The sequence below is a fragment of the Thalassophryne amazonica genome, chromosome 7 (assembly GCF_902500255.1).
Source record: "Thalassophryne amazonica chromosome 7, fThaAma1.1, whole genome shotgun sequence".
Lineage (NCBI taxonomy): Eukaryota > Metazoa > Chordata > Actinopteri > Batrachoidiformes > Batrachoididae > Thalassophryne > Thalassophryne amazonica.
In genome coordinates, this window is record NC_047109.1 from 12326546 (window position 1) to 12345060 (window position 18515).

The 18515-nt window shown below is 39.9% G+C and overlaps 1 protein-coding gene across 1 annotated transcript in view; it reads right to left on the bottom strand.

The window, feature by feature from the left end:
• Positions 1-18515, bottom strand: part of LOC117513198 (regulator of G-protein signaling 22) — a 107853-nt gene that overhangs the window by 34773 nt on the left and 54565 nt on the right. The window contains exons 10-17 of the mRNA XM_034173494.1: positions 14990-15091; positions 13051-13152; positions 9330-9524; positions 8791-8883; positions 7821-7849; positions 7480-7704; positions 7203-7365; positions 5934-6098 (exon numbers count right to left, since the gene is read on the bottom strand). Coding sequence (XP_034029385.1) covers positions 5934-6098; positions 7203-7365; positions 7480-7704; positions 7821-7849; positions 8791-8883; positions 9330-9524; positions 13051-13152; positions 14990-15091 — 1074 coding nt within the window. The remainder of the gene's footprint in view (positions 1-5933; positions 6099-7202; positions 7366-7479; positions 7705-7820; positions 7850-8790; positions 8884-9329; positions 9525-13050; positions 13153-14989; positions 15092-18515) is intronic.

Below are 18515 nucleotides of genomic sequence, written 5' to 3' on the forward strand. Positions count from 1 at the left end.
GCTGTGGAGGGGAGCAGAGATCGATCACTAATGATTAAATGCAGAGTGGTGCATACAGAGCAAAAAGAGAAAGAAACAGTGCATCATGGGAACCCCCCAGCAGTCTACGTCTATAGCAGCATAACTAAGGGATGGTTCAGGGTCACCTGATCCAGCCCTAACTATAAGCTTTAGCAAAAAGGAAAGTTTTAAGCCTAATCTTAAAAGTAGAGAGGGTGTCTGTCTCCCTGATCTGAATTGGGAGCTGGTTCCACAGGAGAGGAGCCTGAAAGCTGAAGGCTCTGCCTCACATTCTACTCTTACAAACCCTAGGAACTACAAGTAAGCCTGCAGTCTGAGAGCGAAGTGCTCTATTGGGGTGATATGGTACTACGAGGTCCCTAAGATAAGATGGGACCTGATTATTCAAAACCTTATAAGTAAGAAGAAGAATTTTAAATTCTATTCTAGAATTAACAGGAAGCCAATGAAGAGAGGCCAATATGGGTGAGATATGCTCTCTCCTTCTAGTCCCCGTCAGTACTCTAGCTGCAGCATTTTGAATTAACTGAAGGCTTTTTAGGGAACTTTTAGGACAACCTGATAATAATGAATTACAATAGTCCAGCCTAGAGGAAATAAATGCATGAATTAGTTTTTCAGCATTACTCTGAGACAAGACCTTTCTGATTTTAGAGATATTGCGTAAATGCAGAAAAGCAGTCCTACATATTTGTTTAATATGCGCTTTGAATGACATATCCTGATCAAAAATGACTCCAAGATTTCTCACAGTATTACTAGAGGTCAGGGTAATGCCATCCAGAGTAAGGATCTGGTTAGACACCATGTTTCTAAGATTTGTGGGGCCAAGTACAATAACTTCAGTTTTATCTGAGTTTAAAAGCAGGAAATTAGAGGTCATCCATGTCTTTATGTCTGTAAGACAATCCTGCAGTTTAGCTAATTGGTGTGTGTCCTCTGGCTTCATGGATAGATAAAGCTGGGTAGATGATGATGATGATGTTCCAAACATTTCTGTTCTTGAGAATGTCCAATGAGTATTGAGTTCGGGCCCAGTCCCACTGGTGTTTAGGAAGATTTGCGTATGAATTGCACACAGGATTGGTTCATATTCACTAAACGTCCGCAATATCCATGAAATGCTTGTATGAGTCGTCCGACAACCGCACATGTACGCAATTATCCGCAGAGGCATGTTTTTCCGTTGCCAGGATTTTTGAGCTGCACAAAATTTTGGCTGCGGATGACATCTGCCTTACACACTCAATACATACTCAATCTCCCTCAGCCCCAACCAGTCCCAGCAGAAGACTGCCCCTCCCTGAGCCTGGTTCTGCTGGAGGTTTCTTCCTGTTAAAAGGGAGTTTTTCCTTCCCACCGTAGCCAAGTGCTTGCTCACAGGGGGTCGTTTTGACCGTTGGGGTTTTACATCATTATTGTATGGCCTTGCCTTACAATATAAAGCGCCTTGGGGCAACTGTTTGTTGTGATTTGGCGCTATATAAAAAAAAAAATTGATTGATTGATTGAATCTATGCGCTGTATATCCACCGTTATTCACTGATATCCGCAACTGACAGGGTATTGCGGCTTGGCAGTGGACTGGGACAGTGTGTAAAACGGATATATTGCATGCCTATCATGCCCACATCACAAATTAAAATAAGATGTAGCGACTGCATACAGAGTGGCCACGAATAAAGCCGTTGTATTACGTCAGCTTTGCATCTGATTTGCGGACAATTTGTGAATGCCCAACAAACACTCCATGTAAACCCAAAGTACCATGGCAGACATCGACATACCTGCCAGTCAGTGCCAGTCCAGCTGTGGAAATGTACAGATGTAGTTATGGATCCCCAAAAACGCCATCCAATAACATAAATGCGCACTGACAGGAGCATGTTTTGCTTCACGCAGCAGCACGACCTGTGTCCTGACGATCCCACCCTCTGTGTTCACAGCTGGACGCTGTTCTTTGTTCTACCGGCTGCCACGCGCTCTGCGCTGGATGCTGCATATATAAAATAATTATTTCGTGGCGGATTAATTATGTTTTCTGCAAATTCGCTGTTGAAACTCTAATCACTTCCTGAATCACAAAGGAGGCTGCAGCCCGAGGTGTTCGCTCGCCTAACAAGCTGCAGAGAACATTTTGAGCCGTCTAAAAAGGCAATTATTTGACTTGTTTACATTGTCAAGGCTTGATAAGGTTTAAGGCTTTAAGGTTCTGGTACTAACCTATAAAATTATTCATGGACTGGCACCTCCCTACCTAGCTGACCTAATTAAACCTTATGTACCGGCCCGGGCTTTACGTTCTCAGGGTGCAGGACTACTTTGTGTCCCTAAGGTGAATAAGAAGTCTGCGGGTCACAGAACTTTCTCTTATCGTGCCCCTTTTCTGTGGATTGATCTCCCTGCGTCAATAAAACAATCAGATTCTGTGCAGACTTTCAAGTCCAGACTTAAGACGCACTTATTTTCCCTTTCATATGGCTACCATACTGGTGCAGTTTTGTTTTACACTTTTTACTCTTTTAATTCATGTTATTAATAATTGAAGTGGGCCGCGGCCTCAACTTCACCTAAATTCTGGGTCTTTTAGTGAAGCTTAGGGCTAGCGGCCGGCGATCACCTTAGTATTTCTTCTGTTTTTCTTGTTGATTAATGCTGGCAAATTATACAGTATTTTTTGTCTTTCTGATGCCTAATTCTGTTTTCTTCTCTGTTTAAGGTGCAGCTCCATCCAGAGATGGGAGTTGTGTTTGTGTTGGCAATCCTCCTGTCCTGTGCACCAACAGCAATTCTTGTATATTCGTCCGTGAATTGTTCTGTGAATTATTTCTGTAATTTATGTTTGTAGCATGGCCCAAGCAGACAGTCACCCCTTTGAGTCTGGTCTGCTTGAGGTTTCTTCCTCAGAGGGAGTTTTTCCTTACCACTGTTGCTCTGGGGGTTGGTAAGGTTAGACCATACCTGTGTGAAGTGCCTTGAGGCAACTCTGTTGTGATTTGGCGCTATATAAAGGAAATAAATTGAAATTGAATTGATAAAACAGTTGTGTGTTCTTTCCTTCTTGTGTGCAGCTGTTAAAGTATGTTTATAACAGATTTAACTTCTTGTTATAATCATTCAGACGAGCTGTGCTCTGATGCGATCCGCTGACGTCACCACTCACCCTGTTCACCGCTTGTTTACTCCAATCAACTTGTCCAAGTCCAGCAATTGCTCCAGAGGCTGTGGTGTTGGTGTGAATAGTGATGCCGAACCCGAGTGCACTTCATTTATGACCGCAATGCAGATGCCGTGCATGCGCAACATGTGCGCAATGCATTGCCAATACATCTGTAATAATTGTAATGCGTCCGATCCGTTTGCTCAATACATGCGTTATACATCCGTGACTGTTGGTCATATATTCGCTGTACATTATTAAGATATCCGTAATTCATACTGAGACATCTGTCATTGTTGGCCACTTTTGTTGTGGACGACAACGAACACCCAACATTTGTATACTCAGTTCATGCGCAATTAATCCTCTCCCCAGTGGGACCAGACCCTTAGTAAGAAACGTATCCAAAAGTTAAATTTCTGTAAATTATACTCCATGAAAGATAGATTTTTATATGTGCCAAGGACATAATAAAATCATTGGCGTTAATTTATTTGTCTGTCAGCAGGATTACGTCAAAACTAATGCACAGATTTTGACAAGCGTTTCACCACAGATAGATATTAGGCCATGGTAGACTCCTCTGAATTTTGGAGGTGATCCGGATTCTTGATCAAGATTTCATTTTATACAGGCTTTGAAGGATTACGTTGATGTTTCCATTTTAAAATCCTGGTGTTGACTTTTAGAGCCAGGCTCCCTCCTACATTAGAGACCTGTTATGTCCCTACACTCCCACTCGGAGACTGAGATCAGTGGATCAGAACCTTCTGAGGGTCCCTCGCACCCACTTTAAGACCTGAGTAGATCGCTCTTTCCAGGGCTTTGCGCCGAGGCTCTGGCATGATCTCCCTTTGTCTCTTCGTTCGCTGGACTCGTTTTTAAGAGCAAACTTAAAACCCATCTGTTTCTCCAGGCATTCAAACCTTAGTAGTGAGAGGTCTGTTTTATAACCACTGTGTGTGCCTTTATTGTGATGTACATTGTACATTTCACAGATTTGTTTTTTTTTTATTTATCTGTGTGTGCCTTTTGTGAAGCACTTTGTGACTTCCCTTGTCTGTGAAGTCACAGACAAGGGTAGGTGCTATATAAATAAACATTACTTACTTACATAAAAAAACTACTTCAGGGATTCTCATCAAATTTGCACGACAGATAGCTATTTGGGTACGGAAGACTCCACTGAATTTGGAGATGATTCAGATCTGGATTGACAGACATCTGGATTGCTCTTTTTTTTATTAAATAACGGCTGAGTGGATCCTTTTCATTTGATTGGTGCTTTGTATGTAACATGACATGTATTATCCGTCCCATTTGTGTTGCGTTGCATTTAGCGTGCAACTTGGTTCCATACATTTTGCACCATTGCACACTGCGAACCCTAGCTGAGGAAGTACATGAAGTTTTTTTTTTTTGGAAGTACACAAAGACAGCATCACTGGACTACATCGTCTCAATTTTGGACTCCTATTTAAAGCTCATGTTGGACTGTTAAGTAGCAGTGGAACACCAAAATGTAAGTCCCTTTTCTGTTGTTTATAAATTAATAAAATATCAAATGACAATTTTACCCATTATATAAAACAAATAATGAATGTTTTTACATTCTTTCAACGGAACAAATATTTCATGAGGTGAAAGTTGGAACATAGCATTCAACGAGGCGAAGTCGAGGAGATTTTTCTTGCATGGAGTTTTTCAATAAATTTTGGGGAATTTGGGGGTACCGAATCTGAATCTGGTGTTAGTTTTTGCCAATCATCATATTTTTGAGACATGAAAACATATTTCTCGTATCAAGCATTGAAGCAAAAGCTGCAGTCTCGCACACCCCTTCGGCGCCATAAACGATATTACGACCCTTGTTCAGATTTTGCAAACCTGATTTTGCAAACTGTGCTTTTGAAGCTGCCTCTGTGCATGATTAGTGGCATCAAACGCGTGAGTGAATGAGCAAGGTCTGCATAATCCATCAATATGGAACATGCAGATTGCAAAAAACATGATGTGACAGAGGAAATCTGAGCTCAGGTTCAGATTCAGCACCCCAAAATAAATCTTTTTGTTTTTTTTCTTCAGTTGACCAGTGTACTAGTGTGCCACTTTGTAATGTAGCTTTAGCTTCTGCTACAATTGGCGGAAAAATCATCTTTTTCTCAGTTTTCTGTGGAAGCATTACAGCACCAGATACAGGTCTGGAATATGTACTGCAGCATTTCTGTGTGGACGCAGATAATCCTTGAAATATGCCATTTTCAATGAACACTATTTGAAAACGACAAAGAAAAAGGTCATATTGGGAAAGTGCTGTATCTATGTGGACAAGGCCTAAATAATGAGTTCTGTGTCTCAAACTGAGGAATAATAAAGGAAAATTATGACAAGAGTACAGACATACGTGCTTGTTTGAATTTCAAACTACAATTTTAGAAGACCTGTTAAAAAGTAATAAAAGTAAACAAAAAAAAGTGCAGTTTTTAACATTTTTCTGAAAACAAAACAAAAAGTCAGTGATGCATTTCATTCCACATGCCCCACGTTATACTGGCGGCCTGTCTGAAGTGGACCCCGCTTCTTGCCTAGTGACCGCTGGGACAGGCTCCAGTTCCTGTTTGACCTTTAACTGAAATAAGTGCATGTAGAAAATTCATGAATTTTATTCCACACATATGTGTTTCAGTGCATGAACTCTTCATTTCTAACGATGGAGAAAACAACCAAACATGGTAAGTGTCAGGATGTCCACCTTTGGCTTATGCTTCTGTCTCTCTGTGAAGGCCGGTGTGGACAAAAACCGCGGCAACCATGTATTCTCAATGTGGCTCCTAATGACATTCTGTATCTCCACCACTAGTGGGTCAGACACACAGTCCGTTTTGAGGCGCTCCGGTCCACCTGCGAGATGCAAAACCTACAAAGACAGACAACATTCACATAACGGCACGGCAGAGACGCACACGCAAAAACCATGCTTGAGTGCTCTCATGCACCACATGAACCTTGTGGGGAATCCGGGAGCAGGACTCCCCTCCTCCCCAACTCCTGCTGTGATCATCATCATTCCCACAATCCCCCTTTTCTGCTTTCTTCTCCCTCGTCTTTCTTTATGCTTTCGATCTGGCTGCGTCTCTGTATTTATATCTGCTCTGCATTTTCTCTCATCTCTCCGTCACACTCGGCACGCACACATGCGTGCACGCTCTCACGTCTGAAATGAGAACCATTCGTGGCGTCAGCACATGAAAGGAGGCCAATCTGGACCTGGAAGCCTGAGCGACTGAAAGAGTGAAGGTCCAAAGCAGTAAAACTGTCAATCTCTCCACATCGCTTATACAGACAGGAACCAACACTGGGACTCGGGAGACATTCAGACCCAAACTGCAGCTAGAAGTGCTGAATGTTCGCTCACATGCTCAGATCTAAGGAACGTTTCTGTGATATTTATGAGAAGAGGTTGACAAAGGTCATACAACAAAGCTAAAGCTGTGATGTCAACAAGTACACTGTACATTGTTAATCCCACCGAGGCAGAAGAACACCCTGAAGAACGACGCTTTGATGGTTGTTCCTCTGTGTTGTTTGAAGCCACAGCATGCAATTGAAAAAACAGAACCAGAGATGGAATCAGAACCTCATGATTTTAAAGCACTACAGATTTGTGTTAGCCACCTTATTATCCAGAAGTTGTTTTTAGCTAAGGGCCCTTTTTATAGGTGGCATAAGATTTTATTTGTTGTTAATCTATATGCCTTTTTACAGGATACAGGATTTTACCCATGTACAATAATGCTCCTCGGTGCCATGTACATTATTGGAAGAAGAAAATATTCAGAAAACATTTTGACAAGTCTCATTTCAAACTGAAACAGTTCAGAATTTATGTTAGTTATTTTTTTATTTCAAAAACTTTCCTTTATTATGAGGATTACATTAAACATATCACTAAAAAAATATAATGAGTATGATCAAAGTAAAACATGTGCTTGCATGAGTATTGCTGGTGCAGGTGACATACATGATTCCACTGTTGGGTTGAGGCCGGGCTTTTGGTGCCAAAGAAGTATTTCCTGTTGAGGTATTTGTCGCCGATGGCAGCCCACCTCTGGTGTCTTGTGGTCTTATTCCTCTTAGGAGTCCTCCTGTACTGCTCCAGGTCCAGCCAGCAGCTCAGGTGGATGCTGAGAACAGCGGCACAAGTCCAAGACTCCACGTTACATTCAGAAAGAACATTTTAAAAATATTTCACAAAGTTTCCTCTAAACAGTGAAGTCCACAGTGAAGAACAAGTCCACCTGGAATCCTGATTCTGGAGGAAGGACATGAAGTGACGGATCTCCTGGTGGTCACGAAGTAAGGAGCCTAAACGGTAACCTTGGTAATGTGGTGAGACGCTGGCCCAGGAATCAGACCTTCTGGAGCCCGCTGAGGATGGAGTGAACGCCGGAATGGAAGACGTACACTCCTCCACCTGTCCAAGAAAAACCGAGTAAGTGGAATTAAAGGGACGAGTAACAAAACTAAAGGTATGAGTAAAATAAAATAAAAAGGTAAAATGACAAAAAGAACAAGAAGAAAAAAAAAATCTCACAAAGTAAGAAAAAAACAGACAAAGGCAAAAGAGGAAAATATGAACCAAGCATAAAAAATAATGAGAAAGTCTGACTGAATGGGAAGAAAAATAGGAGGGAAAGAATTAAGAGACAGAAGAGAAGCTGTAAAAAGAAAAACCAAAGGAAGGAAAAAGCAAGAATGAAAAATTAAGGTGAAGACAAAAGCAGAGAAAAATCAACAGAAATGTATAGAAAGAAAAAGAGCAACAGCTAAATCTAAAAGAGACATGAAAAAAGATTAAACTGACAAGAAAAAAAGCAGGACAAGTAATTAAACTACCGTACAACCCCAAACCAGAAAAGTTAGAATGATATGGAAAATGAGAAGAAAAACCTCCCACAATGATCCTTACATTTACTTTGACTTTCATTGCAGAATATTTCATGTGTTAATATGCATCCATTCCTGCATTTAAGGCCTGCAGCACATTCCAAAAAAAGCAGGTATGGGAGCAATTATTCTAAATATATTAAGGATTAAATCATCACTTTTAAAGTCAGTTTTCATCATCAAATATATATATATATATATATATATATATATATATATATATATATATATATATATATATATATATATATATATATAAACAGAAATATCTTTGGTTCATACTGTCTGCAATGAAACTGAATTTTAAATAAATGTAACAATCACTGCTTTTTTTTTTTTTTTTTTTTTTTTTGCATTTTCCATGTTTCCAACTAATGTGTTGTTTCCAACTATTTCGGATTTGGATTTGTACAAGGAGGTACCAATGAGACAGAGAGATCAACCAAAAATAAGAAATGAAGAAAAGTAGAAGTGAGACAAAAGGAATAAAAACAGCATGAATGTCCCATAAAGTTTTCCTGTATTTCAACACTAATGCAGAGTCACAGGGATCATTTGTCCTTCATGACATCACCATTATCAACAGCACAGACATACATTTGAGTTCATCATCAGTTGTTTTTTTTTTTAGAATCTGTTGGACTGGAAGATTTTTATTTGACCTGTTTCAGTTTTTTCTTTGTCTCCTCATAGAGGTTCTGAAGTTGCCTGAACTCCTCACTGTCCACCTTACGCACGTCCTCCTGCACACCCACCTGCACATACACAACAAAACTATGTACAGGACACAGACTGCTGTGGCCCCACTGCAAACATGGACTCATTATCTTTGTCGAGAGAATCTATTGAGCTTCTTTAAAAAAAAAAAAAAAAAAAAACCCATAAAATTAGTAATGAAAAATAAATTAAATAAATCATCCCTGTATTTCCAAACAAGTTCTTTGTGCATTTTACTGCTTTGTAGCTATATTCCTGTTTTATTACTTTTCATAGTCTGAAAAGTAATACTACAGTGCCACCAAGTGGCTGGGAAATGTAGCTACAACTCATCACCTGGTAAGGGAATTCAATTTATGTTTTTCTGAAGATGATATATTTGTTTTTGTTGAATGCTTGTTTTCTTCAGGGAATACGACAATTAGGATTTAAAATAAAGTCCATATCTCGATGATGGGGTATCAACCTGCAAGAGAGAAGTTACCTGCTGGAAGGACTCTCTGTCTCTGTTGACCAGCAGAGTCCATGGCTCCAGCAGAACATTCAGAATGTGTTGTACAACTTTGTCAAACAGCTCCTCAACCGCAGGCGTCAGTCGGCTGTACACCTCCCGTCTGACCTCCTCGTTTATCCCGACGTTCCTCCTGGCAGAGCTGTGCAGATAGGTGGAGTAAAGGAGCTGAGGAAAGACCAGAGTATCGACGTGTCAGAGACATTTCTTCTCACAGCTGCCATCACTGCGACTCGTAAACAACATTCACTGTCTCTCGCCACTGCTGTGGTCACGCCACATAATGTCATTCACTCCACTGTCTTGGCCATATCGCAACGGAAATCTCATCGTACTCATCTGCTGAAGAAAAGTTGAACTGAAGGAAAAATACTATTGTGAAATGTGATTTCCGCGGGGCGGTTCTGTTTGATGGAGCATTTGATGAAAAGATTTGCCTTTTTCCACTTAATCTGTTGATTATTCTTATGATTACCCATTCTGGCAGGTCAAATCTATTTGGAGAGAATGTTTCATCAAGAGGAAAGCTGATGTGCTTCACATTTACAATCACCGAACTGATAAACAGACGTGAAAAGCAAACTGGGGCAGAAAGTTCATGCAAATGTCACAACAAATTCTACAAAAGCAAACAGACAACACACCAAGATACTCAATACCTCATAACATGTTTAAATTCTCTGTCATGTGTAGACAGACCAGTAAAAACTAATCAAACAGGGCAAAGGTTTTAATCTTATTTTTAAATGTGAATGATTCTAAACTTTTTGTGAAGGGGGATATTATCAATTTACTGGGACTTCTTTTGTCCATCCAACAGCTCAAAATTAGATAAAATTCAACAAATAATTTAAAACTGAGAAAACGGTGCAAGTTAAATTATTTAATCACTCAGTCAACAAAACAGTTAACGATTATCAACTCTGGCCAGAAATCTCCGGTATACGCTTTTTGTTTGCATGACTTCAAAAGCTGTACTCAGATTTTCATGACAATTGGTAGAAACATGTGCCTCATCACTGAAAACAAGCCATTATATTGTGGGAGAAATTTTGATCCAGGTTTAAAGCCTGAGTCTTTCTTTTTTTTTTTTGGATGATATATTTCTTCACCACTGAGGAAAGTGACTTTTGGCTCTTTGCAGTTTGTGATGATGCACATATGGGTGGATTTTATTAAATGCAGTTGCTAGGAGTACTATTAAGGTCAAGACTGCTTTGTGTACATCTGAGCACCTCAATATGACTCACTCATCAGCTGCTGATCTGCAACACCTAATTGTCAAGACGATGATGTAACCAAGGCCCTCATTCATCAAACTGCTTGGAAAAGCTTCTAAATGCTGATGTACAAACAGTAGCATTTATCAAACAGGTGCATGCACGTTGTACGCACATCAGTAAAACGTGCATTACACAGGGGACACGGTCCATTCTGTATCCCTTGTGCAACCAGAAAATTGGGGAGGACACCACAGGATGCTGAAGGAATGCACAGCACACCCCAAGATCGTACAAGGCATGCTTAGTGGAATCACACAGGGCTCCATGGTCACCGTGAAGTATGGAACATGGGCCAAACAAATGCAGAAGGGACGTCGAGGCTGGAGGATGCTCAAAGGTTGCACAGGTGACAAACAAAGAATGCACAGATGATGCCATGTTCATTCAGCCAACAGACGCTGAATGAACAGGGCTGTGTGCCGTGATTTTTATGAATAAAGTTCACTTTATAAAGTATTGTTATAAAGCACAAAATGTTATCAGCTGATGTCTGTCAAGTTCGTAAGAAAGTTATGTGCATGTCCAAAACTTTGAGCGGAGATCAGGGAAAGACCTTCTCTCTCACACATATTGTCTGATTTCCTGGTGGACTAACAGTAAAGAAATACGATGCCATGCTTTAGAACATGGCAAACTCCACTCAAATCCAGGATATGTGACTATAAACCAGGCAAATCCTTCTGTAAAGTGCAGATCTCTATGGAAATGTGATGTCATCTGTCACACCCCAACTCCACAAGAGACAACAATGACACACAAAGGACGCAATTACACAGAAAGGTGTTTTTGCATCCCTTCTGAGTCCTAGCAAATTTTTTAGGACAGACTACAAGCTCCAAAAGGATGCTGTCCGGTGTAACGGTGCCTTAAGCATTAGCTGCTGATAAATCCCACATGTTCTGAAGCACATACTCAGACATGTTCATGGTCATCTGCATTCATAAACACCTTCAATTTTCCCTACCACATATAGGAAAAATTGACCCAGAATACATTGTTTTGTCAACATTGGGGTTTTTGTTTTGTTTTCCACTTCTTCCCTACCCATATTTCCAGTCCCATTGTTTCCCATGCTTGACGTCCACAATTTATTTTTACATGTGTCGATGAGAAAGTCACTCGAGTTTATTAAATTTTGCAAGAATGTGACCATGAAATCTTGGAGAGGAAGCAACGTCGCATTACGCTTCTGTGACGTCACTGTGCTGCCGTTTATATTAATATCAAATCTGTCCGTTCTGTGCAGCAAAAGTAACTTGAGCCTATTTTTTTTTGTTTTATGTAAAACTGCAGGAGGGATACAATTTGACTATTGACACTTTGTAGCAACAGGGGAAGCTCAAGGTACTCAATGAGGTTAAAGCCAAAAGCTGCCATTCACACAGGTGTCTTTTGAAGATTTTGACACCAATGAGACTGTGTCTGTTTCTAATGCAGCAGAATTACCAAGTGTGTACATATTAATTTGAGGACATAAAGCGTGTATGAAAACAGTAGCCGTGCTTTCCAGCCACAGTTTCCCTGTTCTACCACTAGAAGAAGTGCGTATATACAGTTAAAAGCTGCATGTACCTCTACAAACAATTCTACATCTACGTACAAGTTGGTAAATTACACACTTATCCATATAAATGTTCATGCACACATTATTTAAGCACAAATCTGGGTATACAAATTGTAGATAAATGAGGACCTAGACGAACTGGTCCTGGAGACCATATGGGAGAGAGAAATCAGCAGACATTTTGGGAAAATGCACTGCTTTTTTTCTGTAATCTTTTGGCTTTGAACTGATGCTACTGATGAAGCAGACACAGTTCCTGTAAAGACACTTGAGGGAACAGACTGCTGCACCAGAACCTTGTAGAGGATTGAATGGGAGTAGGATCCTTACACACCTGCTCTGTGGCACTGCAGTGAGTTGAGCAACTTAAAGTAAATCCGAATTAATCTGCACATACCTAGGGTCTGACTTAAGGTTCCACACTTTAGACATAAATTGATCCAGTCTAAACATTTCTACCCTAAGAAACACACCAAAATACTGACTATTTGTAATTTCTGAAAAACGGGACATCAAACTGATATCTAGAAAATGCCGCAAGACAATCCAGATGAAAGTATTATATTTCTGGATTTGTAGTTTTGTTGGATTTGCTTTTTATCCAAAACATCAAATTTAATCTAGTTTCATTACGGCAAAACATACCATACTTCAAAATGGAATATGATCTAGTATTCTTGAAACAACTGCAGATAAAGCTTGAATTCTAACTAAGAAAGACTGCCCCGTTTCCGAGGTCAATTATTAATGCTGATATTAAACTAGGCATACAATATTACATTCAGCTATGGAAAAGATGTGTCAATTTCCACAGCTCAGTAAATTTCCTAAATTCAAGAATGGCTACCTGTGCCTCTCTCTGGACTCTGTATGGATCCAGTCCACCCTGATGAAACAGCTCATAGTAGTACTGCAGGTCCATCCACAAATGAACTGCATTCTCCCAAAGCTGAAAGAGGATTAAACACATAAATCTCACAGTTTATCACAGCCATGTTTTCAGTCACATAAAATCAAAACAGATGGTTTTGTCCCACTTGCACAAAATGATACATAAACAGAAACAGCATTAGTGAAGGTTACAAATGATCTTCTTATGGCCTCGGACAGTGGACTCATCTCTGTGCTTGTTCTGTTAGACCTCAGTGCTGCTTTTGATACTGTTGACCATAAAATTTTATTACAGAGATTAGAGCATGCCATAGGTATTAAAGGCACTGCGCTGCGGTGGTTTGAATCATATTTGTCTAATAGATTACAATTTGTTCATGTAAATGGGGAATCTTCTTCACAGATTAAAGTTAATTATGGAGTTCCACAAGGTTCTGTGCTAGGACCAATTTTATTCACTTTATACATGCTTCCCTTAGGCAGTATTATTAGACGGTATCGCTTAAATTTTCATTGTTACGCAGATGATACCCAGCTTTATCTATCCATGAAGCCAGAGGACACACACCAATTAGCTAAACTGCAGGATTGTCTTACAGACATAAAGACATGGATGACCTCTAATTTCCTGCTTTTAAACTCAGATAAAACTGAAGTTATTGTACTTGGCCCCACAAATCTTAGAAACATGGTGTCTAACCAGATCCTTACTCTGGATGGCATTACCCTGACCTCTAGTAATACTGTGAGAAATCTTGGAGTCATTTTTGATCAGGATATGTCATTCAAAGCGCATATTAAACAAATATGTAGGACTGCTTTTTTGCATTTACGTAATATCTCTAAAATCAGAAAGGTCTTGTCTCAGAGTGATGCTGAAAAACTAATTCATGCATTTATTTCCTCTAGGCTGGACTATTGTAATTCATTATTATCAGGTTGTCCTAAAAGTTCCCTAAAAAGCCTTCAGTTAATTCAAAATGCTGCAGCTAGAGTACTGACGGGGACTAGAAGGAGAGAGCATATCTCACCCATATTGGCCTCTCTTCATTGGCTTCCTGTTAATTCTAGAATAGAATTTAAAATTCTTCTTCTTACTTATAAGGTTTTGAATAATCAGGTCCCATCTTATCTTAGGGACCTCGTAGTACCATATCACCCCAATAGAGCGCTTCGCTCTCAGACTGCAGGCTTACTTGTAGTTCCTAGGGTTTGTAAGAGTAGAATGGGAGGCAGAGCCTTCAGCTTTCAGGCTCCTCTCCTGTGGAACCAGCTCCCAATTCAGATCAGGGAGACAGACACCCTCTCTACTTTTAAGATTAGGCTTAAAACTTTCCTTTTTGCTAAAGCTTATAGTTAGGGCTGGATCAGGTGACCCTGAACCATCCCTTAGTTATGCTGCTATAGACGTAGACTGCTGGGGGGTTCCCATGATGCACTGTTTCTTTCTCTTTTTGCTCTGTATGCACCACTCTGCATTTAATCATTAGTGATCGATCTCTGCTCCCCTCCACAGCATGTCTTTTTCCTGGTTCTCTCCCTCAGCCCCAACCAGTCCCAGCAGAAGACTGCCCCTCCCTGAGCCTGGTTCTGCTGGAGGTTTCTTCCTGTTAAAAGGGAGTTTTTCCTTCCCACTGTAGCCAAGTGCTTGCTCACAGGGGGTCGTTTTGACCGTTGGGGTTTTACATAATTATTGTATGGCCTTGCCTTACAATATAAAGCGCCTTGGGGCAACTGTTTGTTGTGATTTGGCGCTATATAAAAAAAATTGATTGAATTGATTGATTGATAAATGCAGAGTAATGAAGTATTTCAAGTGCACATTAGCATTCATAAATATCACACTTCACTGAATAAAGGACACAAACATTAAAACAAAGCAGCTTCTACTGAACCTGGTTTACAGATTGTTCACAAAACTGAGCGAAGTACAGTCCGGCACAGGAGTCCACACACAGAGCCTGCAACATCTGGTCCATTGTTCTGCTGCAAGATAACTAATGAAACATGCATACAGAGAAACGTGAACTTAAAACCACAACAGTCAGATTCAAAAGGAAAGGATCTATATGACCCAGTATGTGAGATAGATAACCTGGATACACACACAAATCAGAAAAGGTTGAAACAATATGGAAAATACAAAAAAAAAAAAAAAGAAAAGAAAAAAAAAGCAGTGATCTCTGCATTTACTTTGAATGCTGTTTCACTGCAGATCATATGAACCAAAGACATTTCATGTTTTGTGGGGTCAACTTCATTTCATTTGTTCAAATACATCCATTCCTGTATTTAAAGTGCATATCTCTGGCAAATGAGATGTCAAATGAGCTGACTATTCTAAATAAATAAAGAATTGTGAAAATATTGATGTGTTGTGTTTTATTTTTGGTGCAATATGCCCTGAGAAACTAAGTCACAAACTTGGGGAATTTAGTCAGATTTCACTTGCCTCTGATAATGGCTCAAAAAGGTGAACCTGTCAGAAAAGTAGACTTTGATGACATCACGTGAGCCAACACCCACTTTGAGACATTAGTGAACCAAATGAAAATACAGGAATTTTTGAATGGTGAACAAGTGTGTTTTGGGAGAATGCAGCAACAGCACTTGTGATGTGTATTAGGTGGACATTATTGCCAAAGATAAAATTTTGAGAAGGAAAGTGGGAGCTATTTTTATTTTATTTAAATAGCGCGTCTCGGACTGCAGAAATAAAGCCGGGCGCAGCGCGAGAATGGTCTTCAAAAAATGGATCCAACTACGGATTGTACCCTTTCCATTTGTGTGGGCAGAAGAAAATGTGTTTCCTCTCTCAAAAGTGTGGAATCGGCCATGTATGTGCTTTCTGCCACTGTGTCACACCATGCTAAGCTAAGTTGCTACATGTGAGACACAGAGTCTCACAGAGGAAACTGCATCTGTGATCACAGAGAGCGAGAAACAAGGTCGCGATGGTGATCACTGTTAACAGGAGAGCCATGATGTGGACCAGCTTCCAGCTGTTTGTGTTATTGGTGTGTACCGTGGCATGGCTGACCCCAGAAATTCAGAGCATAGCTGCGCATGGGTGGGGAGGCATCACCGGAGGATTTTTTTTTTAATTCAAATGGAGGTTAAAGCTGTAGCACTTCGCCTTTTTTAAATACAAAAGGAAGCCATTTCCTGCAACTTCATAGGCAGAAAAGACCAGGAAAAACATACTCTGGGGGAAAAAAAAAAAGAGAGATTCTGCTTGGTTGCCCACAAACTGAAATAAGAACTAAAAATAAATAAGTTGATTGTTGTATTTGTATGATGAGTTCTTTTTAATACTTTTTTTTAACACACTAATAATTTTGAGCTGTTTTCTCAATAAAAACCTCTGTTCACGGTGAGCTTTTCTCTTCTGTCTGCTCTGCGTGGGCTAACCTAAGCTAAGCTAGTGGGATCCCCAGAGAGAGGAAGGCCGTTTACTGTGGACAGCAACACAGTGAACAATAATTCTACATGGCTCTGTGTGTGAACACAGCAGGAGAGAAATCAGAAATCAGAGACAACTTTCAAGGTATGCAGTCATTATTATTCAGTCTTAGTGAGACCTATGCGATTTTTTTTCTTCTCTGCACACACAGCAGGTTACAAAGAGGCAGAGACGGACATATGTTGATTGCAAAATACGAGAATTTGACTTCAAAGCCCAAATTAAAGCCATATTACATTTACAGACAAAAAGCAACCTGGATTGACTGTGTGAAATGGCGTAAATCATGAAGTGGACTGTAAGTGGACACAGGCAGAGTGACTTTAAGGCAGCGGCAAGTCGGTATCTGATGTTACGTCATGATTTTAGGTCAAACTATTAATCTGTCATGCTTTTTCTTTTTCAGGTGCACTCTCTTATTTTATCTGCTTTATCAGGGCCTGCACAAGTTAAAGACTTGGAAGAAATGCTTTATAATCCAGTATATAATTTTTTTTTAAAGATAGTGTTGACTGGAGTGAGATATGCTACTTAAGGCCTGTAACCAGGGGTGGCTTGTTCATAAGGGCAATTTGGGCAAAGCACTGCCAAACGGGGTAAGGAGGGATTTTTTTTTATGTTCGAGTACCCGTTACAGTGGTTCAGTCAGGTCCTGCTCATTCTGGTGCGTTTTCAGTTAGGTTGAAAATCTGTCCACCACATCTCTTCCAGACTCTAATGTAAAAAAAATTATTTTTCACAAAATGGAGCTTTCAATGCAGTTTTGTGTTACAGGTGTGCACAGCATGTTACATCTTTACATCATACGCAACTGTGAAAAACACGGGGTGCACATATCAACGCTGCATTCAAAACCCCTAATAAGTGGATTTACCAACAAGCAGAGGTGGGACGAAGTCACCAGCAAGTCACTCTCAAGTCATGAATTGGCAAGTCACAAGTCAAGTCTCAAGTCATAATGACCACCAATTGTTTGCAAGCTGACTTGAGACTTGCTGATTCATGACTTGACAGTGACTTCGTCCCACCTCTGCCGACGAGATGGGGGGGGGGGGGCTGTCACTCTGCTGGACGTTGTCGGTGAGTGAGTTACAGTCTTGCAAACCATTTGTTTTTATTATTATTATTATTTATTTTATTTAATTATGTCATTATGGCTGACAAAGTAATATGTTAGTTTACATTCATTAATTACAACATCTGTAATGCATTAATTTTTTAAAAATCGTGATTGATCGCACTCTGCTCCATTTTGTTTAGATATCACTGACTTGGTCTGACAATGAAATCCTTTTGTGAGCAATAACTGGGTTAGATGTCTGTGCCTTTGGACACTTTTTTGCACGGTTTAAACAACAGCTCCAGATCAGAATTCTTTAATTTTTTTAAATAGCAGTAAGAAAATCTGGCGATTAGCACAGCCACAGAGCACAGGTTTGTTTATGTGGCTAAAACAGCCTCGTTAATGTTTCTCCCTGCTGAATAAGGCATGGAGGTAAAGTACACGTTAAATACTTTTCATAGCAAAGTTAACTTGCTTTAATAATGGTCATTGTTTGGAAGTTTGTTCATTTACCAACGTGTTTGGCTTTAAAAATCATTAATTAACAGCTTCATAGAGCTCTGACAGGCTTAAAACAGTTTAAAAATGTCTGATTCATGATGCTTTTTGTCCAGATTTTAATGTCCAATGGGCAGATTTAAAAAATGAAATGGCTCAAGAGCCAATAAGATAATTATTAAAGAGGTCATATTGTGCAAAATCACCTTTTACATAGCATCTCCAAAGTCCCACAATTGTATGTCACAGCTTGTTTAACACCTCTGTGATATATGTAACACAAATAACCCAGATCCTCTCATTTTACCTGAGATTTTACACACACACACACACACACACACACACACACACACACACACACACACACACACACACACACACACACACACACACACAC